General features: G+C 37.0%; 1 protein-coding gene across 50 annotated transcripts in view; it reads right to left on the bottom strand.

Annotated features, from left to right (window-relative positions):
• KIAA0825 overlaps positions 1 to 27,916 on the bottom strand; it is a 372,314-nt gene that overhangs the window by 200,948 nt on the left and 143,450 nt on the right. For all 50 annotated transcript variants that reach the window (XR_011425683.1, XR_011425670.1, XR_011425685.1 and 47 more), the window contains 2 exons: positions 10,872 to 11,051; positions 561 to 785 (listed from right to left, as the gene is read on the bottom strand). Coding sequence is in view for 31 of the 50 variants with exons in the window: in XM_023617995.2 (XP_023473763.1) it covers positions 561 to 785; positions 10,872 to 11,051 (405 nt within the window). In the remaining 19 variants the exon portion in view is untranslated. The remainder of the gene's footprint in view (positions 1 to 560; positions 786 to 10,871; positions 11,052 to 27,916) is intronic.

Genomic DNA, 27,916 nt, shown 5'->3' with positions numbered 1-27,916 from the left:
TAAATTCACTTGGTAGATGCACTGTGCTGAATAGGAACAACACACTGAATTCAGAACCATAGGTACTGGGAAAAAAATAACCCTGTCAGAAAAATACATAGTTACTAAACGGGGTGCTATTTTTGACCTAAAAGGTACACATGTAGGTGTGGTAAGAGAAGAGAAAGTAATAATTTGTAGATGCAGGAGGAAACTTCAAGGAAGGAATAATTAAAGTAAACATCAGAGTGATCTTCTCAAGAGTATGAATTTGAGATTACTCAATAGATTTAAAGGAAATTAGTCAAATCATGTGACTAATCTGTGAATACTAACATAAACAAAATATCCAGAAAATTCTGAGTTGGTAGTTAAATAAAAAAGATGACCATGTGAGTCATTTTCATTTCTAGTTTCCCTGATCATATGGCTCACAGTAAAGAAAATTACAGGTCTCAAATATATAGGGTAGAAAGAAGACATAAAGTTTACAAATTTTACAGTTTTTAGAATTTTACTTGATCTCATATCCTAGAAAATTGCTTCATGAAGGATATGTCCTTACAGAAAAACAAATATACCTTTGCTTGATGTTTTCCTTTTCGTTTTGTTTGGAACATAGTTCCATTCTTTCGGAATGCTTTCACGCAAACGTTCAGGAACATTGTGCTTGTTTAGGTTTGTCTCACAGTTTCTCCCAGAGCTCATCACAGATATTATCTGCTGTACAATGTCCTTGACGGCGCCAGTCAGTGCCATTCTCAAACATCGGATGACCTCTAGCTCAGACTCCATGTACGGTGAAACTTTAAAATCAGATAGCATATTATAGTTAGCAGAATCTGGCAATATTTTCTGCCTTGTTCAACTGGGAATTCAGTTTCTCAATAATCTAGTTGAAAGCCATAGGAAAGGGGAGCTGCTTTTAACCTAGAAATCATATAATTGATAAATAGTCCATAAACATTTGAAAAGCAAGTTTCTTCTTCTTGGTAATAAAGGGAACGACAATTAAAATAACAGTGAATAGCAATATTTGCTGGTGGTTTGGAACTTTACTAGTGGAAATAAAATTGTATGACCTTCTTGGATGACAACTTGGCAATAATATCAAAAGCTTTAACATTTACTTACCTGTTAACCCACTTCCTCCTTCTCTAGGACTTTATCCTAAGAAATTAATTATGATTATGTAAAGGATATAAAGAAAAGCTGGAAATAATCTAAATGTTCAATAATTGGTGATTTGTCTAATTAGCTAAGGTATATCCATCTGCACAATAAAGTCATATATTGTCTAGCAAAAAAAATAAAAGGAGGTTAGAAAAGAGTATGACATATTTTTATTAAAAAGTACAATCCACATACATATATAAAAGAATTAAAAGATATACCCTACAATGTCAACAGTGATTATCAATGACTGATGGGATTTCAGGAGATTTTCCTCTTCTATCTTCTTCTTTTACTTTTTCTTCCTTGTTTTCCTCCTTTCCTCTCTCCCTCCCTTCTTCCTTCTTTCTGCCCTCCTGTCTTCTTTCTGATTATATGTACTACCCACCATGAATATGTATCATTTGTGTGATAAATGCAGTAAAAGTGTTTTTTTCTTTTTTTAAATGTGACTGGAAAGTCCTGGGACAATCATTTGAATCAATCAGAAAAACACCTATATGCTTTGTTTTCACCTCAAATTTCAAGGTGATAGTTTTTAAATTGTTAAAACCACCATGGTGAAGAGGATCTTGGTAATATCAAAAGTTGAGAGTTTAATTTTTTAACACGGCACAATCATTAGTTAGATAAGCTGTTGCTCTTTATGAGAACGGTGGAGGATATAGCTGTCTGTCTTTTTAATGATGTTTTGAGAATTTAATTCATTGAAGGACATAAAGAAGCCTTCTTCCTGTAACAATAATCCATATTCATTTTGGTTGAACTCTTTGTACTCAAAGGTTAAATCTCAGTTGTCTAAAAATTCTAGAAAGCCAGAAATTCCTCTATTTCCTTTTGTTAAAAAGATATTTTTATTCTTTTTAAAATAAAATCAAGGAATTGAAGATGATAGAGAAAATAATAGACCTATCTCAAAGAATTATTCGAAAATTATATGAATTAATTTGTGTAAAGTAACTGGCACACAGTAGGCACTATGTATTTTCTATTATTATTATCTAAGATAAGAGTTTTCTGGAAAAATCACAATGTTACAGTGTAGGGCTGCCCAGTGTTCTCTTGATGCAGGGTTCTCAAACATCTTGAGCACTAGATACTAGAGGGAAAATTAATCAACATCCACAGATGTCTATGGTAGGGATAAGATACAGATAAAGAAAGAAGAAATGGAGAAAAGGGAAGAAGCAGGAATAGAGAAAAGAAAGTAAGTGGCAAGGCCTTCTGGTTTCTGGCTCTCCGTATAATGTACTTGGAAGTTGTCAAACGAAAAAGCTGAACAGATGGAAAAATCAACAACTCTTCTTGGATCTTTAAGAGAGGTGAGGATACAAAGCAAACCACTGCCCCCAAGACTGGAGAGACAAACAGGTAAACACAGGGAGTCATGGCTTACTGGAGTGGAGACTCACAAGCAGAAACTACCATGGGAACCAGTGCTGACATAGGAAAATCTGAACCATAATTGATGAATTGCTGGAGGCTCAGTGCAGACAAGTCTGAGAATTGAAACTCTAGGGGGATCCTATTATGAGGCGGCTGCTACACTTTTGTGAATTTTACCTCCAGGAGCTCAACTAGGTTTCCACAGTAAATATCAGAGAAAAACCCCCTAGTGCTTCCAGCAAGGGGAAGGTAAAAGAACAATTGAAATAGGCCAGAGCATGCTGTTCTTCTTAAGGCCTGCCCTCAGGTGAAACTACAAAAACAGAGCCTAACCCACTGGGATAGTATCAGAGCTTATCCTGACCTAGGAGAAGGGAAAGACCCAACTCCAGCCCCCTGAAGCCATACCATCCTACCAAAGAGGGGAGAAAAAACTGGGAAACATTTATGAAGCACACCATCCAGAGGCATAGGCTCTCTAAATGACTGAGACCTAATCAGAGGACTATAGAACCCTTCCCCTCTCCCACACAGCGCTCCACCACATCACTAAAGGCATATTTACAGCAGTTCCTTTTACCCAGTACATCATGTCCAGCTTTCAAGAAAAAATTACAGGGCATACTAAAAGGCAAAAAAACACAATCTGAAAAGATAGAGCAAGCATCAGAAACAGACAGAATGTTAGAATTATTAGACCAAGAATCTAAAACATCTATGATTAATGTGCTAAGGGCTCTAATGGATAAAATAGACAGCATGAAAGAATCGATGGGCAATGTAAAAAGAGAGATGGAAATCCTGAGAAAAAAACAAAAGGAAGTACCAGAGATCAAAAGCACTATAAGAGAAATGAAGAATGCCTTTCATGGACTGATTAGTAGACTGGAGACAGCTGAGGAAAGAACTCTGAGCTTGAGGATATCTCAGTAGAAACCTCCAAAACTGAAAAGCAAATAAAACAAAGACTGAAAAAAAAAGCAAAACAGATTATCCAAGGACTGCAGGACAACTACAAAATGTGTAATGGGAATACAGTTGAAGAAAGCAAGAAGGGAACAGATGAAATATTTAAAACAATAATGACTGAGAATTTCTCCCAAATTAATGTCAAACACAAACCATAGATCCAGAAAGCTCAGAGAACACCAAGCAGGATAAATGTTTTAAAAATACTATACCTAGGCACATCATTTTCAAACCACAGAAAATCAAAGGTAAATAAAAAGTCCTAAAAGAAGCCAGAAGAAAAAAACACTTTACCTATAGAAGAACAAAGATAAGAATTACATTTGACTTCTCAGAAACCATGCAAACAAGAAGAAAGTGAAGTAAAATATTTAAAGTGTTGAGAGAAAAAACTCACCAACCTAGAATTCTGTGCCCTGCAAAACTATCCTTCAAAAGTCAGGGAAAAATAAAGACTTTCTCAGACACAAAAATTGAGAGAATTTGTTGTCAGTAGGCCTCCCTTGCAAGAAATGTTAAAAGAAGTTCTTTTGAGAGAAGGAAAATAATATTGGTCAGAAACTCAGATCTACATAAAGTAAAGAAGAATAAGTGAAGATAAAATATAAACTTTTATTTTTCTTATTCATAATTAATGTAACAGATAAATTTGTTCAAAAGAATAACAATAATAATGTATTCACTTACTTATATATCTTACATATATATACTCATATATACTTACATATGTTTGCATATAAATGAAATGAATGATAGCGAGAATACAAGGGGTGGGAGGGAGGAATTAGGATTATTTTGTTATTATAAGGTACTCAAACAAACCTGTGAAGTGAGGTGTTATTTGAAAGCAGACTTAGATTAGTTGCAAACTTTCTCTCTGTATAAGTTGCAAACTCCAGGGCAACCATTAAAGTAAGAAAAGAAGTATAACTGATATGCTAAGATAACAGAAAAAATGGAATCATATAAAATGCTCCATTAAAACTGACAAAGGAAGAAAAAGAATGGAAGACAAAAATAGCAACAAAGAGCAAGGGCAACAAACAGAAAAAAGTAACAAATACAGTAAATATTAATCCAATTATATCAATAGTCACTTTGAACATTAGTGGTCTAAAAGCAACAGTTAAAAGACAGAGATTGATCAGTGGGCACCAAAAAACAAGACCCAACTATGTGTTGTCTACAACAGACCAACTTTAAATATAAAGACACATGTAGATTAAAGATAAATGGATGGAGAGAAACATACCATGCTAATACCAATTAAAATAAGGCTGGAGTAGCTTTATTAATTTCAGGCAAAGCAGACTTCAAAGAAAGGAAAGTTATCAGGAATAAAGGAGGGCATTACATATGATAAAGGAGTTATTTCTCCTAGAAGACATAAAAATTCTTAACGTGTATGTACCTGACAACAGAGTATCAAACTATGTGAAGCAAAAGTGATCAAACTGCAAGGAAAAAAATAGATGAATCTACTATCATAGCTGGAGACTTTAGCACCCCTCTATCAGAGACAGATCTGCAAGCAGAAAATCAGTAAAGACAGAGTTGAACTTAACAACACCATCAATCGACTGGATATAATTGACATCTATAGACTACTTCATCCAACAACAGCAGAATGCAAATTCTTCTCAGGTTCACATTGAACATTCACTAAGATAGACCACATTCTGAGCCATCAAACACACTTAAAAAATTTAAAGAATAGAAATCACACAATGTCTGCTCTCAGACCACAATGGAATTACACTAGAAATCACTAACAGAAAGAGAACTGGAAAATCCAAAAACCTGTGGATATTGAACAACACACTTTTTCATAACACATGGGTAAAAGTAGAAATCTCAAGAGAAACTTAAAAACATTTTGACCTAAATGAAAATGAAAACACAACTTATCAAAATTTGTGGGATGCAGCAAAAGAAGTGCTTAGAGGGAAATTTCTAGCATTGAATACATATACTAGAAAAAAAGAAAGATCTAAAAATCAACAGCCTAAGTTTCCATCTTAGGAAGCTAGAAAAATAGAGCAAATTAAATTTGAACTAAGCAGAAGAAAAGAAATACTAAGAATTAGAGCAAAAAACAATGAAGGTGAAAATAGGAAATCAACAGAGAAAATCAACAAAACTAAAAGCTGGTTATTTGAAAAGATCAATAAGATCAATAAGCCTCTAGCCTGGCTAACTAAGAAAAAAAAAAGAGAAGATACAAACTACTAAAATCAGAAATGAAAGAGGGGACATCACTACAGATCTATGGACATTAAAAGGATAATAAAAGAATACTATGAACAACTCTATGCCCACGGAATTTGATAACCTAGATGAAATGCCCCAATTCCTCAAAAGATACAACCTGCCATAACTCACACAAGAAGAAGCAATCTGATATCTATTAAAGAAACAGAATAAATAATGAATAACCTTCCAAAACAGAAAGCCCCAGGCCTAGATGGATTCACTGGTGATTTCTACCAAACATTTAAGGAGGAAATTATACCAATTCTCTACAACCTCATTCAGAACATAGAAACAGAAGGACTACTTCCCAACTCCTTCTGAGGCCACTATTACCTGATTAGCAAAACCAGACAAAGGCATCACAAGAAAAGAAAACTACTGACTGATGTGTCTCATGAACATAGATGCAAAAATCCTAAACTAAATATTAGCAAACTGAATCCAACAATGTATAAAAAGAATTATATATCATAAGCAAGTTGGATTTATCCAAGATATGCAAGGCTGGTTCAACATTAGAAAATCTGCAAGTAGCACAACTAATAGTGAGAAAAAAATCTGTAAAGGATGAAAACAAAATTTAGACACTCAACAACATAACATTCATAAAGTCTGGCATTCAATCAAAAATTACCATATATGCAAAAAACAAAACAAAACCAAAAACTGGTGATCCATAATCAGGAGAAAAATCAGCAAATAGAAACATACCCCAAAATGACAGAGATGATGGAACAAACAAACAACCCTGCCTGGTCTTTTTGTGCCATCCTCTCACCTTCCGGCACTATAACAGACAATGCTCCACTGCTAGTCATAGGGTTTTCACGGTCAATTTTTTTCAGAAGTGAGTGACCAGGTCTTTCTTCCTAGTCTGTCTTAGTCCGGAAGCTCTGTTGAAACCTGTCCACCATGGGTGACCCTGCTGGTATTTGAAATACTGGTGGCATAGCTTTCAGCATCACAATACGACAGCCACCGCAATATGACAGACAACAGACAGGTGGTGTGGTTTCCTGACCTGGAAACAAACCCAGGCCCTGGTCGTGCTCCAAATCAGGGCTGGCTAAAGTGACTCTATCTCCACTATTTGCAGCCAGTTAGGTTTCTTTCGTTACGTGAAGCAAGGTGATATTTGCTGTGTGGGCCCCTCCAAAGGGAACAGCAAACCTCCCTGTTATGTAGGGACTTTCAGCGCATTGTGAGAATTTATTCCCAACATGGTGGTTCTGTCTGCCCATAATTCTACCTGTCTTTAGATCATGATTACTGATCCTGTCAGTGGATGCAAAATTAAGTGTAACAACTATCTTAGCCTAGAACAATCAGAGAAAGAAGGTATAGAAAAATACAGATATAGTATATACTAACAATTCAATCTTTTCTAATAGAATATACCATTACAAAAGCAGTGGCCAAGTTCTAAAAGCAGTGTCTAAGTTCCTGAAGGGATGGAGCCATTAATTACTCTTTAGTTTATCCCCTGACCTTAGCTGTTTTGAGACCTTTTGTTTTATTACGTGAGAAGAGTGTTAAGGAGACTATAGGTAAAAGCTGGACTGGATCTATTTTTCTTGCAAAAGGAAGTACAAATTTGTAAGACTCCTGACCACTAGACCACCAGAGCTGGCTAATAAGCCATTAGCAAAGATAAAATGTAATACTGAAAAATACTCAGTTAATCCAATAGAAAACCAAAATAGGGAGAAAAAGGAAAAAAGATTAGAAGGGACAAACACAAAGCAAACAACAATATAGACATGTAGTTCCATGTATCAGAATAGAGAGTTCACAAATAGATGCACGCATTTGATCAATTGGTCATTTGATTTCTGACAAAGGGATTGAAGTAATTCAACAGGGAAAGAATAGTGATTACCAAAAATGGTACTGGAAAAATTATATATTCATATGAAAAAGTATGAATTTCAACACTCACACTGTACAAAAAAAAATAAACTTGAAATCAATCATAGAATTAAACATAAAAACTAGAACTATAAAATTTCCAGAAGAAATCTTGGCACTCTTTAGATAGAAAATAGTTCTTAGAACATGAAAAGCACTATTATAAAGAAAATTGATAAGTTGGACTCATCACAATTACAAACTTCTCCCTATCAAAAGACCTTGTTAAAGAAATGAAAAAGTAAGCCACAGACTGGGGGAAAATTTTATCGATACATGTATCTGACAAATAACTTGTGTCAAGAATATATAAGGAACTCTTTACAACTCAATAAGACAAACAATCCAATTAATATATGAAGAAAAGTTTTGAACAGATACTTTACAAAAGAATTTTTAAAAATGACCATTAAGAACATGAAGAGGTATTTGATGTCATTAATCACCAGGGAGTTATAAATTAGAACCACAATGAGATAGTACAACATTACCCCTGAGAATGACTAAAATCAAAAAGACAATTCCAAGTGGTGGCAAGGGTGTATAGCAACCGAAACTCTCATACATTACTGGTGGGAATGAAAAAAGACATGATTACTTTGAAAAACAGTTTAATAGTTTCCTATAAAGTTTTACTCACAGGGAGTGTTAAAAGAAAAGGGGAGTCAAGGAATAGAGTGAGTGAAGAACAGTCAAGGTAAGTTATGCTTTGATATTTCCATTTGCCCAACTGAAGATCACTTGACCTACTTTGAGGATATAGGCCTGCAATGATTGCTACCAAATCCATTGCTTACAGTGTATTGGCCTTTGAAATGCCCACGCGGTCCCCAACTTAATTGTTTTTTGTATCTCTTTCTTTTGTAATCTTTTCTTAATGGATATTTTCACTCTTGCTTTCCCCCCTAGCTTATGTTCACTCTAAGGAGTTATGTGTTGGATTTCTAATTATAAAATCAGATTGTATATATTTCATTGCTGAATTCATATGTTCATAAAGCAAATGTTTAAAAAATTTAGTCTAATAGAAAAAAATAAAGAGAAATAACTTGGCCTATGAGTCAGAAATTCTTGTTTCTTGTCTGATTCTTCAATTTAATCAGCGGACAATCTTAGGCAAGTCTCTTTACATCTCTGACCTTGGTTTACTCAGCAATAAGATGAGGATACTGGCTACTTCATCATTGCTTTTCTACTCCAAAACGATAAGACTGTGATGTTTTATGGATAAGCTATAGTGAAATCATTGACAGCGTTTCAGGAGGAAGAAAACACACCAGTTTTTAAATAATGTGCTCCAGTTGATCTGGGTAGGTTAATTATACTTACTGAAGCATAGATCTGTTAGTGGTAAGATGCAAATTATTGTGGGATTATGATTATGTGTCTCAGCTGTATTTCCTTTAAACCTGTTATATTTTCATGTTAAACAGAAACCAGAGTAAAAGGCTTAATTTTCTTATGAATTAACATATTATAGGATTTTTAAGATAACCATGATTGGTAAAGAAGAAAAGGAAAAGTTTTGCAGACTTAAATAGCAGAGAAAAGACAGACACAGTCCCTCAGGCTCACTACAAGGCCTTAGGTTCCAGAGAATACTCAAGACCCAGAGAATGTTTCATGTTTATAGCGAAACAACTTGTACAAAGGCCAAGGACATTTCACTGGTTTGAAGTTCTGTTCCTTTGAGCCTCCCCATACAATTCAGGCTCTATGAATACGTGTAATGCCTGTCTCAAGAGACTTGTCTGACCTTATGGGGGAGGGTTTGCTCAATGTGTAGACAAAGAGAAGACTAATTAGGAGCAAGTAGCAGTTTTTCTTTCTCCTGCCACCACCTGAAATCCATTGATATCTCCCAGGTCATTTTCTTTGTGCTGAGTGTCAAAATGGTTCAAGAACTTCAGAGTCCACAGATAAATAGTGGTTGAAGCATGCAGGTCACCAATTCTCTATAATCTCACCAGAGAATTTGGCTTGTACTTCACCAGAAACAACAAACAACAATAGCAGGTGGAGGGGCTTTCAAGGTTGTTTTTCTTTCAATTCAATAAAGTCTACATCAGAAGTAATTCAGTCTTTTTAACAAAAACTGCCTCTCCTTTGGGTAAAAAGGAAGCAGTCAGAGAATACATGGAAACTAGGAGATAAAACTTTAAAAGGAAATAATTATTATAGAGTCTTTAAGTGATAGATTCAGATTTTTGATATCATCACATAAAGTTATCTATTGCTATTTTGCAGGGATAATGACCCAAGAGAAGATGTAACATAATGACTCTAAAATAGCTAAGAAGATATTCAAGTAATGTCTGGAGGATAGTCTGAAAGTCCAGGAAGAATGAAACCATGATTATGAGCCAGTTATATTTTTTATATGGATCCTAGGAAATATTTTATGAAAATGTCAGTTCCAAAACAGCACATAAGAAAGCTTATAGGTTGAAAGCCAACTGTAAATAATGTAAACAGTTAGTGGACTAACAAGATAACCATTGTCTAAGTACTCATCTTTCACTTTCCTGAGATATTACATGTGGAGATTTAAAGGCAAGATATTAAGGATGAAACAATGTGAGAATCTTTATACCTGGTCCTGACGGTGAGGGAACCCATGAACACTTCCTACTCAGATACCCAACCTGCTCTGTCTTTACCCTCTGCTCTAGCTATAGGCAGAAGAACAGTACAGATGGAAAAAACATATTGTCCCCAAAGGAATGCTAGAACATGCTTGCCTTGTACAGAGAGAGGCACCACGGTCATAATAATAAATGCCTTATACAGTTGAAGAAAATTGACCAGTAGTTTTCTCCTCAGTTTAGTTAATAAAAGCACCCAAGAACCACAAAATATTTTTTCACATCTTACTTAATGTCTTAAACTCTCAATAGCAAAACATAATCTGTGGTAAATATTAAATTAAATTTTTATAAGAGAACACTTACTCATAATGAAAAAAGGAGAAAATCTGCATTACATAATTTCCCCCCTCACCCTGTCCCAAATATACTAAATTTTGATAGGAACTAAAGGTTGATGATTCTCAAAAGAAGACTATTTATACTGAGAAAAAACATAAGATATACTTTTACAAAGAACAGACAGCAAAACTGACATCAATAAAACTTTAAAACATCTTTAAAGATATATTTAAGTACCTATAAAACACTTTTTTACAAACAGTAAATTTCTCATACCTGGAATGTTATATAAAAAGTCCCATAGTTGCTCTTCTTCCATGTAGCTCACAAAAACATTTCCAAATGTTTGTGGAGAAAAATTGCAATGGTACAGTACGTTAAAGATGGCTTCCATCAAGCTGGATCCTTGGTTCAGATTATTTTCTGTTTCAGAACCTTGATCTTGAAAGGTGCATTCTTAAAAAGAATAAAAATGATTTAGTAGGTATCAGTGAATATGATTAAATTCTTATCCCTTACCCTAGCATAATGCCGTAAAAATGTATTTAATATTTACATAATAAAAGAAATGCCACATTCTTTTAGATCAATGGTCCATGTAACCCAATATTGTTTCTGAGATACTCATGGGTATTTGTGGGGGGAAAAATTGTGAAAAGGACCACAATGACATCATTTCAAAGGGCAATGCTAGTTTCCCTTTATGTCAGAATTCTCTTTTCTCTTAAAGAAAGTTTTTTTGATTCCTTTTCTCATTTAAAAGTAATATACATTCATTTTAGAAATTGTAAAAACTCCAGACAACCAAGAAAACTAAAATTCTACCAAATCCTACCAACCAGTGATAGTCACTATATTTGGTGCAGTATTTCATTTGTATTATATACAAATATACATAAATGAATATATGTATGTATAATGTGAACACAAAATAGAATTATCTTATACATATTCTTTTGTTATCTGAAATCTATTTAAAACTAGTCGAATCTTTGTATCTCTCTTTGGGATTTGTGTTCTGAACATCATCATATTCTTTATTCAGAACATAAATTTCATGGAAAATTCACATTTATACTGTTCTCAGAATTATGCTATCAATTCTACAAATAAATTCATAGATGTTTCTCAAACCCATTGATCTCATCATTTCAGAATAAAGAGGTTTATCAATTGGCTTCTCAATAAAACTATATAGGAATTCGCACAAAGATAGCGCCATTTTCACTGCCCTCTTCAGCCCTCCTCTGGCCCTAATGACTTCTTCAAAGATCAGTAATCAGAAGTTTCTATATCGTTGCGCCTATAGGTTGGACTGGAAAGGTGAAATAATAACTTCTACTTTGGTTAGATAATTAGCATGATGTCTAGTATCATAATATGTAAAGCTATTTATTGAATTAAAGATAATGACTCTCATATCTTGTCCCACATTTTGATTATCTTGAAAAAATGTAATCTAGATTATTTTGGAAAGAGTACCTTTCTTTTTCTCGATCATTTGGAAGCTCATTACTTTTATGTTTCCTTTTGATAATTTTCTTTCTGTGATTTGATTTTCATGATCTAGAGAAACTTCCTCAGGATGTTTGCTGGAACTATTGGTAATTGATATTCTCTTTCTACTAGGGTTGCTAAACTGGTAGAAAGTAGGCTGGAAGTTACTCATGGCCATTTTGGGGAGAAGTGTCTGAGAATGAATCAGATACAGTAAGAAGTAGAACCAAGAGATGAAGAGAACATTCCTGATGAGATGACATCGTTTGAGAACCTGGATTCAGCAATGCCTGTATATTTATGTTAGCTGAGCTGATAAATTTCCCTTTTCGGTTAAACCAGGCTAATTTGGGTTTCTGTCCCTTGTAATCTAAAGGGCTCTCACTTTTTCATCAAGCACAAAAGGTCAAATGACAGAGCCCTAGTCCAGGCATCATAATTTCGTCGTTTATCCAAATAATCCAGTTAGTTCTCTCTGCCTTTCCTTGTCTCTAATCCATTTTACATTCAACCATCAATTATCCTTCGCGTCATTCACCCATGTTTAAACCTTTCCTTCTTCCTCCACTTTGCTAGAAATTCCTTAGCCTGACAATTAAGTTTCCCCAAATTGTATTACAATCGCCAAACATCTGTTCCCCCCAGACTGGTTTACTTGCTTTCCTTATAAATGTTCCCTCCCAACTCCTTTTGTTTGTGTATGCCATTTCATTAGTCTAGAATGTTCTCCTTCAATAAAATTCCTATGATTTAGTCAATCAATTAATGTGTCAACAGTCATTACACCACATACTGAGGCCTACACCTTCCAGGGATTCACTGTCTGTGTGTGTGAGTGTGTTTTGTAGGGGGAGGGAATGATAGGCATGTAAACAATCGTTACAGCAATGTAAGGATAAGTGGGGTAACCATACATCCTGGTTTGTCAGGGGCAGTCCTGCTTTATGCCTGTTGTTCTGGTGTAATTATTAGCAGCCTCTTCTTTCACTCTTAAAAGTGTCCCAGTTTAGATGACAAACTATTTGATCACCTTAAGTCTAAGTACCTTAAGTCTAAGGTACCGTGGAAATACAGAAGATGAGGCTTTAAATTTTAGGGGAGAACACAGACAAGATCACGTCTCGGCTAAGACTGTAAGGAGGAGTGGAAGTTTATCAGCATGACAAGGCTGAGGCGGGGGAGGTACTTTCCAGGAAGACAGAAGAGTTGGTACAAGGGTGAGAAGACAGGTAGCTGCTGATGGGGTGGCATGGCTGAAGTGTGACTGGTGTAAGGAAAGTGGGAGTAAAGCTAGATAATCAACAGAGCATGAAGAATCTAAGGCCCCATGAATCATGCAATGACAATGCAGCTGGAGAAAGGAGGATGGGTATGAGGAATGGTTATAATAAAAGTAATAAGTATTATTATTTTTATTACCATATAAATGTGTCAAGATACTTCAATGAAACGTTATTTTTTATTTTTCTCTATTTTCCCTTGCCCTGGAATAAAGTAGTCTATTTCTGTTTACTTGCCTCAGGGATTTTTGCTATCTGAAAAGGACAAATAGACTGAAGTCAGTTGCCCTCTTAGACTTACAAAAAAAGGAAAAAAAGAAAAAACTAAATCTATTGAATAGTCATTCGTTTGAACTATATAAGACAGTCATTTTTGTAGGCAAAAAAAGGTAAAATATTGGCACTACCATATGATATCAAAGTGGAATCATGTGTCTCGGCAGGTGCATGGGGCGAGGATTTGGAGGGCTCAGAGAGAGATGCTCTGGGACTGGAGAAGAGAAGCCTCTGGGTTGGGAAGGGGGAACACCTGCACTCTGCTGGATGGCAGTGCTCAGGTGGCTTGTCTGGGTGAGGCACCAAGGGAAGCTGGATCCCTGACTCAGGTTCTTGGTCTCACCAAAGGCTTCAAGCCACACCTGACTGCTCTGATTGGAGGGAGCACTTGGACAGGGGTCCAGGGTATCTCCGCGGTAACTAGGTGACAAGATAACGATGATCAATAAAGCCTCGCAGGGACCTCTGCACCACCCGGAGATGAGGGTGGAAGCCCTAAGAATATCTATGGTTAAATGTTCTACCAGCCTGGTAGGATGGGGCTCAGGATCCTAATAAAATGGACTTGAAGACAATAAGTGATTTCGATATTTCTTGTACACCTGAGTTTATGAATTGAGATTTGTACCAGCTCCGTAAAAATAGTTACTATTCGCAAAGTACCGGCTATATGTCAAATATCACATGAGCTGCTTTACATTTCATCTTCATAATACTCTCTAGAATGGGTGCTGATTATCCCAGTTTTAGAGATGAACAAGTGAAATTGAGAGAAATTAAGTAATTGCTCCAAAGTTGGGCAAAGGTGGTTAAGAATTTGCCTCTGCCGTTTGCACTAAACTATAATCTCAAATTTCTCAAAGCCTACTTTGACATTTTATCGACAATGACTTCTGAATGCAAAGTACTGAGTTCAAACCAGGTATTTGGCTTGTGGTAATTTATGGCCTCAATGTGAAATACCTTAATTTCACATAGCTTTCTATACTTTCACATATGTTATCTCATTTCATCTCTAGTACTGTCTTATTATTGGACTTTCTTTGGATGTGCATCTTGTCTTTAGGTATCTTCCAACAGCATTTAAACAGTGTTACATGTTTAAATAATCTTTTAATACTAAAGAAGTAGGGAAGGATGGGAGGAAGGAAGAAATATATCTCGAGTATTTTTTGTTAGGTTTTGGTCCACCTGGTAATTGACATTTTGGAATGACATTTACTTCCTAGTCCTAACATTCAATTTTTCCCCCCAAGCCTCCTCCTCCTCGTATCCACTGTATTGTTTCTTTTTATCTACTCCTTTGAAACCCTCTTCTCTCTTGACTTCCTTATGCCCATGCAATCTTGGTTTCAGGGTGCCTCATTGATTTATCCATTCTGTAGCTCTTTCTCTTTGATCGTTTAGAACTGGGGTTGGCAAACTTTTTCTATAAAGGGTCAGATAGTAAATATTTCGGTTTTGCAAGCCATTTGGTCTCTGTCTCAACTACTTAACTTTGCCATCATAACACAAAAGCAGCCATAGACAATATATGAATGAAGGGTCAAGACTGTGTTTGAATAAAACTGCTTACAAAAACAGGTAGTGGGAGGGGGAAAGGGCGTTGGCCTATGGGGGCCCCTAGAACCTCGGCCTTCACCTTCTTCCAAGTTCACTGTTTAACACCTGGCTTAGCAATTCTGTTATCCTTTAATTTCGAAGACCCTTTCTACGCAGAAGTTTCCAAATTCTCCATCTCTAACTCTGACCTTTCTCTTCACACTCCTGCTGTGTTCCCCGTTTCTGTCTAGAACACCACCATCATCATCTCCAGGCTCGATGCCTTAGCAATTTGTATTCCTTTTCTGAATTGTTAGATGAAATAAAATAAATATATGTCTCCCCCATCCCCCTTTCCATAATGAATCATATGTTTATTTTTTTTCCCATTGTATCCCTTCTTCTCTGTTCCTAACACTATTAATATAATTTGGATTTTCTTTACCTCTTATTTTAATAAAAATACTCCTCAGAATATACATTAACTTTAACACCGCTGGCTGTCTGCTAAAGTCCTCCATAATCTATGCCTTACATGTCCAGTCTTCTTATTTCCTATTGCCCACAATATTCCAAGATAATTCCTGAGTCAAACCTCACCCACCATCTAAGAAGGCTTGGCTAGAGAGTGACCCTCAGCAGATTCTAGATGCTTTTAAGGTCTGTGCCCTACAAACCTGGTGAAAACCAATACCTTTGCCAGGTGCTCATCCACAAACATTGTTTTTCCTTAGCTTTTGAATTTCCTACACTATTGGGATATTCTTCTCCGTTCTCTTTCAATCTGATGTCTGCTATTGCTTTCAAGAAGACTCAGCTAGAGTTTTACTATTTGAACCTGCTTTTTAAGTGAGTCCCTTCCCTTCTCTTCCACATGTAGGTCTAGCCCTTTCCGTTTGCTTTCCCTCTGTCTCCTGGACCAGACATTTTTTAATTTAATATAAAATCCTCCAGGTGGCCTTTATGGGATCTGTAGCAGTGAAAGGTGATAGATCTGCCTAAGGTATCCATTGTTCAAACAAACATCATCCACTTAGCCTCATCTCCCTCAATCAATAATTTCACCCAAGAGGTGTATTCTTATCAGACCTACATCTAACCTAGGCCTGGACTCTCTTATTGTCCTCTCCTTTAGTAAGAGGCACATTCCTGTCTCTCCCTACTCCTCATTCTAAGGAAGGAGGAGGGACTCTTTAGAGTGGTGAGTTTGGGGTGAAGGGACTAGGCATCGTTGGCTCGGCTTTTGGGGTTCCCCTGACTGAAGGGGGTTGCATTCTGGCCTGCTCTCCCTTCTGTTAAGTCTGTTAGCGCAGGCTCTGCCACTGTAGGGGAGTCCTGTGGTTTTTGGGCTCTGTTGGTGGCTTGTGGGGTGGTGAGCGGGGAGCCAAGGTGGAGGAATGGAGGGATCAGCTTAATTCTGGAGAGCGGTGCTGACAAGCTCCATATTTAAAGCCATGTTCTCTGACCCAGGTTTTACCAATTAAAAAGCTGCTATTTTGAATTCCATCTGCCTTCTCCTTTATCTATCAAATGGTTTATACATTATATAAATAAATACAAGATCTGGAAACAGATTGTCTTTACAATAACACCGAAGGGCCCTTTTCACTGCAGACATTATTTTAAACTCCTTTTGAGGACTGAACTTGTTAGTGCTTCAAAAGAAGGGTCGTGTTAGGCAAGGAACTCGAACACCAACCCACCAGGAGACTGTGTTTATTGTTACCAAAGATTTACACATACATGGTACACTAGCACTTGGCTTTCCAAGACTGCTTAATTTTTATTTTCTACAAGAATGTTCTTAATGACAAGCTCCTGCTGAGTCACTAAAATGGATTTGGCAGCAATGTCGTGGAAGAGTGTGCCATGAGCTTAGGGATGCTGAATTAACCAGGCACTAACAAGCAGCCCTAACCAAAGGGAAGAGGCTGAACGGCTCACTTCAGACACCAGTACGAGATAAAAAGTGCGAGAATAGGAAATGGAGTCTATAAAACAAGGACTCGAAACCTAAAACACTAGGCCAATAAATTAATACCTGAGAAAAAGGGATGGAGTATCACAAGAAAATTGTTTTAAAGAAGAACTCACTGTCAGTGTCACAGCCCAGTTCATAATGAAAATTTGCAAAAATAAAATAGAAACCTGACAAAAATTAGTTTTGAAAATCTTGCAGTTTGTTGTATAAAAGGCTAACAGTTGATATAAAGACCTGCCATTTATTTTAAGTTTTTGATCAAATATGACATTACTTTTTTCCTTTGAACTATTCTTATTTGGGTAAAATTAGAAAATTTAAAAAGGAAGTCTCATGAAATGTCTTAAATATACGAAGACAAAAAAAAAAAAGTCATTCTTTGCAGAGATCCTCCTTCCCAAGTTTTTCCCTGGGAATTATTTTCTTGCTTTATGTTCTAAAATGCTCATATACAAGTTGAAGGTCAGCATTTACAACTTATTCTATGCCGTTTTCCCCAGTTCCCAAATAAACACTAAAGATCAGATTTCTACCTCCTTGGAATACCCACAGTCCCAAATTCGGGACTATGATGATGGTGAGATGGGAGACAGGTCTTCATTGAATATCCACAACGGTGCAAGCACTATGCTTAAGCATTTTATGTACATTTTCCCATTTATCTTCATCATCACAAAAACTCTATGAGGTGGATATTATCTCCTTTTTTTTCTTAACAAATGACGAGAGTAAGTCTTAAAGAGGCTGACACGATGAATAAAGTAGAAAAGTACTCTATGAATCAGTAAGCAAATAGCTACAATCGATAGAGATTTACAATTGAGCAACTGATTCCAATTCTTTGAAAACTGATAATCTGTACATGGTATACATCGGAAATTCTGTATGTTTAAAAATTATTTTATAATATTTACATATTTGTAAATGCAGATAGGTAAACCTCTTTGAAACAGTTTTGGCTGTATCTACCTGTATCTATTTATTAGGGTTTTTCCCCATGCTTTGCATAAGGTAAGATTTTCAAAGTGCATTTCACGGGATGTTAATGAGTAGCACATATGTTCTGGAAATACTGGCTTCAACAATATTAAATGCTTTTGTTTTCTGCAGGATTTCTCAGAACCTTTAACTATTCATGAAATCTGTGACTCTCCAAGATGGAATTTTAGTATACAGTGTTTCCAGTCATTTTTGACCATGAAACCCTTTTCTAGTATTGCATGTAGCAGGACTACTGTTCTATAAAACTGAATTTAGGAAGAGTGCCTCTAAGTGTTTGCAAATAGACTCAAATTAAATTCAAGCCCGTTAGGTTTGCAAATAAAAGTGAGCAGTTTGAATGGGTAAGGAAGCAAGGTAGCAGCAGAAAGGAATATTCTGCATAAGGAGATTGCCAACGAAAAGAAACGATTGCCGATCAGGTCACCAAAGTTGCATTTAATTTTAATTCAACTGAATCATTTGTGGAGCAAAGAGGGATTTTGCTTCAGCAGTAGGCACTGGCAAGAATAACAAAGCACAGCCAAACAGGGCTTTAAAAACTGCTAAACCCACAGACTTATACCAAGTTCTAACTAACTGGTTAAGAAACACAATGAGATTATATGACCGGCAGGCACCTTACATGGAAGTCAGCAAGTATTTGGTCAATAAATGAATAAATATTTGTGGACTGAATGAATAAAGAGTTCCCTAGCAGCTGTGACAATGGTGACCTAGCTTCTTTTTGACTACTTTCAGTGGTGGAATGTCCACTACCATTCAAGTTAGCCAGTCCTTCTGCTGGACAGTTCAAGTTACCAAACTATTTTGCATTTTTTAAAATATGGAACACTATTATCAGAAAGGACTACAGAAATCGAGGCTAGCCTCTTTAGTGGATAAAGAAAAGAAGCACAGAGTCATAAGCAACCTCCTCAGTTATCACTATGGATGACAATTCAGGTTTTCTGACTGGCAGCCAAGATCCATCTCCTTCTAACTTATTCCCAAGTGTCTCCACTTGCTGAATTGGACAGCCTATTTGTTTTTTTAAATAAAGACTTAAAATATTTGAAGATAGCTATCTTGTCTTCTCTAATCTTTTCTTCTGCAAATTAGACATACCTAGTTTATTTAAGCAAGGTATGGCCTGGCTTCTACTTAACATCTTTATCACTTTTCTCTGTGTTGACTCTTAAAAGGGCAATATCACTTTAAACCAGTTGTGCCAAGAAAAGATAAGGTCTGCAGACAAGGTCTGATGACCACTAAGCATAGGCAGGCCAATTGGTCCAAAGCCTGCAGCTGGCAGCCCTAGGGAGTAAGAGAGAAGTTTTGAGTTCCAGATCTAGTACTCCTAAATAAATGAAAAGTCCCTAGATGTCCATAAAATGTGGAACTAAGTTAAAGCTATTTCAAAGGGTAATTCCTTCTGTAGGCAGATACCAAGCCTATCTGTCTAGTGGGAATGTCTACTCAGGCCTTGGGAGAGAAGTTACCATGCTGGGGTAACGTGCAGGTCTCCTCTCCAAATGACCACATTACAGAGCAGTGATAAAGACACTGTGGGAGCTTGGGTGCTGCACAATATTCTAGAACAAGAGTTGACAACTATAGCCCAGCAGATAAATCCAGCCTGCTGCTTGTTTTTTATATGGCGTACAAGCTAAGAATCATTTTTACTTTTTTTTTTTTTTTGGTGAGGAAGATTGGCCCTGAGTTAACATCTATTGTCAATCCTCCTCCTTTTTCGCTTGAGGAAGATTATCGCTGAGCTAACATCTCTGCCAGTCTTCTTCCACTCCCTATGTGGGACGTCGCCACAGCATGGCTTGATGAGTGGTGTGTAGGTCTGCACCCAGGATCCAGACCCACAAACCCTGGGCTGCCAAGCAGAGCATGTGAACTTAACCACCATGCTACCAGCTGGCCCCAGTTTTTACATTTTTAAATGGTAAAAAAAAAAAATCAGAATTAGAATATGTTTTGTGACATGCAAAAACTATGTGAAATTCAAACTGCAGTGTCCATAAATAAAGTTTCATTAGAATACAGCTGATGGGGGTTCAGGACATGTTACCCAAAATATGGCACCTTGGTGTATTTAAGATTTTAAACTGAAGGAGTTTGAGAAAACAGCAGAAGCAGGAAGGTCACTCTGACCTTCTGGAATCCCCCTGTCCCCTGAAACAGGTCATAAAACCCTTACCTGAGAAAGGTCCTCCCTATTGCAGGAGGAAGGAGCATCCTTATCTCTGAAGTCAAAGGGATACTGAGAAGAATCTTAACAAACAGAACTTGCTCAGTTTCCTCCAATTTACTGCACCTCTCTCATATTCCTTGACCTATCATGTTTCTCCAAAATTGTCCATTCTTCACTAAGCCTAGCATAAAAATACTCAGGTTTAACTATTTCTTTCGATCTTTATTTCCTAATAAAGATTCCACTGTCATGTAAAATTATATTAAATAAATTTGTATGCTTTTCTCCTGTTAATCTGTCCTTGTCAGCTTAATTTTCAAACCCAGCCAGGGACCCTAAGAAGGTTGAGGAAAACTGTTTCCTCCTCTGCACAGCCATGCTCATTGGCTTACATACGGTCCATGGCTGCTTTCATGCTACAGTGGTACAGATCGGTAGTTGTGATAAAAACTGTATGGTCTACAAAGCCTAAAATATTTACTCTTTGGCCTTTTATAGAAAAAGTTTGCTGGCTCCTATCCTAGAATGTTGAAAGAAAGTGTACATATATTCCAAATATCTAAAACTACATAAGGGCATCTTCCATCTGCTCCCACATCACTCACGAGTAAAAGGAGGTGTCAGCTCTTCAGAGCAGCCTTTCCTAATCATCCAGTCTGTGGATCTCTAGCAATCACTCTGTTTTAGAAAACCTCTTCATGGTACTTATGAGCAGCAGAGCTTACCTAACTTTTATATTTTTTACTTTATAAGGTCTGTCCTCTCCACTTTCCCCAGCAACGAATCCCCCAGAATACGAAGGCAATTCTGCAGGTCATATTTACCATTGTATCTCCAGCTGAGAATACTGCTTTGTACTGACTTGATGCCCATTAAATACTAGTTGAATAGAGAATGTATTTATAAAATCAAGTAACCAAACATTTTCAGAAATTAATTCAGAAGAATATTATTTCTTATTTCTAAGAATAATCATTTCCATAAAGTCTCATGTTTTCATTTTGAATTCATTTAAAAACAATAGATATACTTTCAGAAAATAATGGCTCTTCTTTCTTCTAATAAGGACCACTTAAACATCAAGTGGGTAATTTACTCAATTTCTCTGTATCTATGTTTCCTCATTTGCAAAATGGTCCTAATAATCCACGGGACATAAATGAAATGATACATTAACTCACTTTGAGTTGTTGGGAGAAAGATACTACCTAAATTCATGAATAGAATCACTTATAGTATAATGCCCAATCATTTTACATGCTAACACTAGAAGCACATTTACTAAAGAAGACATACATTCTTATGGTTATATTAGACATTTTCTATGAAAAGAAAGAATATAAAATATTTCAGCCACTGTCATGCCAGATTAGATCTGATTCTGCGTAGGTGAAGCATCATAGCAAAATTCATATTGCCAATCTCCCAAGCCACATGCAAAGGTTCTCAAGGAGTACTAGAATGTATGGAATTTGGGAATATTTATTTAGCCTAGTTCTCATCTTCACACACATGACAGCTGCTAGGACAACATCTTCTCAAGCACACATGTGTCAAAGGGGAAACTTCACCTCCCGGGATACACTGAGATTTATGTTTAGACAGAGGGCAGAGTTACTGAAAAGCAGAGGGAGAGACCACTACATGGAGCACAGGAAGAGTGATCAGAAAAGAACAATATGTCAGGCATAATTTTCTAGGTATTTGGTATAAAAGAAGGAATGAATCTAATACAAAATAAGTACCCTCTAAGGGTCAAAATGGTGTTTTATTTTTATTTACTTTTTTAAACCCCTAAATGAATACAAAGGTCAATATTAGTACATTTAGAAATGAGGAATCTGAAGTTTAGAGAGATCACAAAGCTAATGAATAAAACAGAATTGCTGTCATGGAAATTTAATTGGCCTCCATTCGTTCATTCAATAAATATTTTTTAAGCTCGTTCCATGTGCTCAATAGCAGTCTGAAGCATCTAGACCCAGGCCAAGCACTGGGTATACAACAGCGAGCTGTCCCTGCCCTCTTGGAACTCATAATGGCTGCAATAGACATTAAATACAAAATTATGTTAATTAACCTTTCACTTAAAATTGTGACAAGCGTTACAAAAGGAGTTACGGTGGGACCTTATGGGACAATCAAACATGACTTCCTTGGAAATAATACTTAAGTCAAAAGATGACTAACAGTTGCCAGGAAATGGTGGGGAAGAAGATACTGGGCACAAAAAATCAACATTTCAAAGGTTCTGTAGATGGAAAGAACTTGGTATATGGGACAATTGAAAGGTCATTGATGTTGGAGCAGCTGCATCTTCCTTCAGACACTTCTGCTGTTGTAAATATCCAAACCTAGGATGCACAACCTAGACCAGAATACGCATGAGTTGGAGCATGATAAACTGGGGGAGAGCAGGACACGCTAACATCGGACAGGTCAGCCATCGACAGAGCAGGACGGGCATTGCTCGAGGATTAGGGTCCTTATCCTATATATAGTGGGCAGCCACTAAAGGTTTTTAGCAGAGGAGTGACATAATCAGATGTGTATTTGAATAAGATCATGATTTCTGACTCCTGTGAACTTCCTGATAAAATGGTTTATAAATATTTTTAAGTAAATTATGTCTCTTTAAAAGCCTATAATACATTGGTAGGACAAGCCACATTCTCAAACTTTTTCGCCTTCTATAGCAACAGATACTTTGTTCGATGACCTTGCTACTCCAAAGGCGGTCCAGGGACCAGCAGCAGCAGGAGCAGCATACCTGGGAGCTGGTTAGAAATTCAGAATCTCAGCCAACACCGAAGACCTATTGAATCAGAATCTGTGGTTTTAACCAGCACCACAGGTGACATGTTTGCACTTTAAAGAAGCTTTGCTTTACATAATCATACCCCCTACAACCACCCTATCCTCATGGAGACTCAGCAGACCCTAGATGATAACTGTTTGGGGGACTGTAATAATTCTGTGGAGCCCATTGATATGCTAGGCTAGTCCATCATGATTGTCAGATAGGATCCTTGGTTGGAAAGGACTAGGCTAAAACCACACGAATATGGTTCTGTTGTTCCTAGTAAGAACAGGGTACAACTACAGCAAAGAAAAGAAGATTAAACAAGTCAGAGTGCAGATGTCACTAGCAAAGCAGCCTATGACATCAATGTTAGGTGCACTAAGGTACCAAGAGGGAGCATAGTTTATTTTTGGTCACCTCCTTCAAGACACTTGGTCACACTTACAAAATGAAACAAAACACCCACCCACACACACACACACACACACACACACACACTCCACAACAAAACACCAAGCTTCTGCCATAATATGCCTCCTATTACTCAAAAGATCAGGAAAATACTAAGTATAAAATTACAGACTTTGAATTGATTCATAAATCAATCTCTGCTTGGTAGTGGTAGAATTTCCTGTTGATCTGTTTCTTTATCATAAGGTTGAAAAGTACCAAAGGTACTATCAAAAGTGTCTGCTACAGAGGCTCCTGATAGCCCCCATGAACTGTGTGGCCTGCAGTTTGGTAAATGCTCTGTGGCTCTCCCTGGATGCCATGTGGTGTGGGGGTGAAAGCACACTCTCTGGAAGCCACCTGTCTGGATCAAATCCTGCTTTGCCACTTATGAGGTAGGTGACTTGGACAAGTGACTTATTTCTATGTGTCTCAGTTTCTTCATCTGTAAAATGGAGATGATAATTGTACCTACCACATGGGGTTGTTACAAGGATTCAGTGAGTGAGCACATTTTAAATACTCAGAAACAATGTCTGGAACACGTTAAATATCATGTATTTGCTAGTGTGTTGTTATGTTACAACTGAAAATCACCAGAAGCCGAGAAGTTTCACTGGACATCATTCTTGGGGCAATGGGCAAAGGGAAGAATGTTAGTCACAGTTCATTCAAATGTCACTAGCAGGAAAAGGCCACCTGCTAACACTTAGGAAATTGCTAAATATTTGTTCCTTTGATGCCACAAGTAAGAAACTAGTTAGGCCATTATAGGTAATAACCAACCAAATTGGTTACCAAATTACCAAAGAAACTAGTTAGTCCTAGGCAATTACCACACAATTGCCCTAGATTTTTAAAGTCACTAATCCAAAATAGTGTCTTACAATTCTGAAATCTTCTATAAACATTTGTAGTTGAGTTTTTTCCTTTCAAACTTAAGATGGCCTACCTTGAAAATAAACCCACAAACATTACCTTCCATGCCAAGTGAACTGTACCCAAAGAATGTTATAAACCACCTGCTATGTGAAATCAGTTTATTTTTATCAAGTTTTAGCAATATAACCACTCCCTCAAAATGCTACAAATTTTTATACAGGAGGAATTATTATCTATGGCAAAAACATGATTCCACTTCCTAGAAGCTGGCAGCCTATGAAGCATATATTGTAAATTAAAATTTGGGGGCCAGCCCTGTGGCCAAGTGGTTAAAGTTCCATGTGCTCCACTTCAGGAGCCCAGGTCCGCAGGTTTGGATCCCAGGTGCGGACCTACTCTGCTCATCAGTCATGCTGTGGAGGCATCCCACATACAAAAAATAGAGGAAGAATGGCACAGATGTGAGCTGAGGGTGAATCTTCTTCAAGTGAAAAAAAGGAGGCAACAGATGTTAGTTCAGGACGAATCTTCCTCACACACACATACACAAATTTTACCCTTCATTTACAAACTTTTGCGTTTTCTCACCCTTGGTGAAGTTGTATCTAGTATTATAAGAAAGTCATTTCCATATATGCTCTGCTGATTCTTTTTAAAATAAAAAGAAATTCTGGCAAATCATTTTCATAGAGCAAAACCAAAAGCTACAGACAATAAAAGAGACAAACTCCATATGTTTTAATTATTATAATATATAATTGTCCATCAAGAAAAATCTGAACCTAACAGAATTTAATAATTACTTATTGGACAAGGAGAACTTTGTTCTAAAACATATATAATAAAAATATTTTCTTAAGATCTCTTTATTCTTATTCCTGAGCCAATTTAACACAAAGTTAAATTTTATCAGTTTGACCAAAAAGACACTGTTTACAAAGAAAAACTCTCCCACAAAAAAGCTGATAATTATGTTGCTTGAAGCACCTAATTCAGCATATTTTACTCTAAAATTTTGCTTTCCTAAAAATATGATCAAACTTCTAAATCACCAAATAGTGTTCTGAAATACTCTGAGACTTCTAAACAAATGAAAAGAAAATTTGAGAAAAAAATATTACAAATTTATTTTTATGTACATGATAATTTCCATCTTAGTCTAGTTAATAAGATTCCTGAGTATATTGTTTCTAACTTAAAGTGACAAGACTTCTACTGGAGCTTAATAAGTCAGTCAATCGATTGATTAGTGAACTCTGTCACGACATCCTTACAGTATTGAAGTAACTAATGAAATTCATTACAAGACGATTCCAGAGCAGCTATGTAATCCTGATCAAACACCTAACAGCCTTTGCAAAAAAATGCAAAAAAGGTATTTGAGCGGCTTGGGTAAGTACACCTCTGCACTTCATAAGAACCACAACCGAAGGTGATACAATATGGTAGCTACAATGACTGTAAGTCTCTCAAAAACAATATCATGTTATACATACCAGAAGGTGGACATAATATTTTTGGTAAGTAAATGTGGGATTCATTTATAAGAAAACATGGTTAAATACTCATAACTATAATTGCTATTCCTGTACTTAGTGGCTATATCAGTATAGTCAAAAAGTTTGATTGCAATTGATTTTCCAGGCTGTTCTACATAACTCTGTCAATAGGACACCATTTCTCTTCTGAGACCATGCCTGTGAGTTTCACCAACTATAGACTAAATCTCCAGCTGTGTCAGATACTGTCCATGTCATGTAGCCGCTTTGCCTGAAAGCTCAGATTATAAAGTTTAAGGGAAACACTGTATTTTATATCTTAATTGACCACTGATCGGCCAATGACTGGACTTTTCCTGTAAAAAGCACTGTGTTAGCTTGAGGAGGAATATAAAAATCTGTGATCAGCCCTAACTATCTAGCTGGAAAAACTAGTTAAATGCAGGTGCATTAGGGTGTCCTGGTTGATCCACCTGAGGGTGGACAGATTACAGCTCTTCTGATACCCCTCGCCCACTCCAGGGTTTAATTTGTATGAGTATTTGTTTAGGAAGTGCAGGGGACAGAAAGCTCAGGCGGGGTTCAGAATCCACTTTTACTCACCGTTTATCAGCTATGTGTGTATCTGGGCAAGTAACATTATCTTAAACTCTAATCACGTCTCTCTTTTTGTTCTTTTGCTGAGGAAGATTTGCCCTGAGCTAACGTCTATGCCAATCTTCCTGTATGTTTTTTTTTTTTCGTATGCAGGTTGCCAGCACAGCATGGCCGCTAGCAGAGCGGTGTAGGCCTGCGTTGGGGCATTGAACCTGGACTGCTGAAGCAGAGCATGCTGAACTTAACCACTAGGCCACTGTGGTTGGCCCTAATGTCCTCATTTTTAACATGAGGAAAACAACAGTAAATACTTGATAAAGTTACAAGAATCAAATTAAATAGCAAATGTGAAGTGCTTAGCACAGTGCTGGACACCCAATAAATAAACAACAAATGGTGGCTACTTGAGGAAGTAGTTTCCCTAGCACCGGTTTCCCTTTAGGAGAGTGGAGCTACAGCCTGAAGTTCAAGAAATTGCTTTCAGGTGAACCTTGTGCTATTTGAGGCCCAAAGAGTACTGCCTGTGGCTAAGGGAATAAAGTCAGATTCACGGTTTGGGAGAGGGGTTATCTCCGAACTTCTGCTTGGAACATGGTGAGGTTTGAGGAGTTGTAGTGACCTTTGGCACCACAAGATTTTATGGATTTGAGATATGGATATGAGAGCACCAAGGGAGAAGCAATATTCTCACAAGGGCCTCAGCAGTGAGGCATCTGATCTAGGTGGCTTTTGGGAAGCAAACATCAAGGTGGACAGGAGAGAAGAATATGGGGAAGTGGTCCTGAACAGATCTGGGAAACCAAAAATTCCCAGGAATGACCAGAGCGATTTGGACAGGGGAATGCTATGAACCTCATTTGTATACCAACAGGCCTGGTGTCCATTTGCCTCGTTCATTTACAAATATAATAACACTATGCTAAGGGCAAATGAGCAGCCAAGATAATGGGCATGGTGAGGTTGAGGGGAGGAAGAGATCAATGTGAGCTAGAGCATTCAGAGATCTAGAACATCAACTGGCCCTGGCACACTCGTGGAGCCTGAGTTGTCTATGGAGGGTATTTCAAGCAGGAAAAATGGGTGAGGCCAGGTGTGGAGGGAGCACACGCATGGAGCTTTGGGGACAATGGCTGAAATGGGTGTGTATGTGCCTGCAAGGGAATAGTGGGGGAAAAGTTTAGAAAATTAGCCAGGGGTCATATTTGAATGGACAGGGATTTGATCCTACAGGTGGTAGAGAAGTAGAGGAAAAAGATTTTGATTCAGGAAACCTCTAGTGGAACTAGTGATTGATAAAATAAATCTGGCTTCATGTGTGGTATAGAATAGC

The sequence above is a fragment of the Equus caballus genome, chromosome 14 (genome assembly GCF_041296265.1).
Source record: "Equus caballus isolate H_3958 breed thoroughbred chromosome 14, TB-T2T, whole genome shotgun sequence".
In the NCBI taxonomy this organism is placed as follows: domain Eukaryota; kingdom Metazoa; phylum Chordata; class Mammalia; order Perissodactyla; family Equidae; genus Equus; species Equus caballus.
The sequence above is the reverse complement of the archived record's forward strand: the minus strand, read 5'-3'. Positions and strand labels throughout refer to the sequence as shown.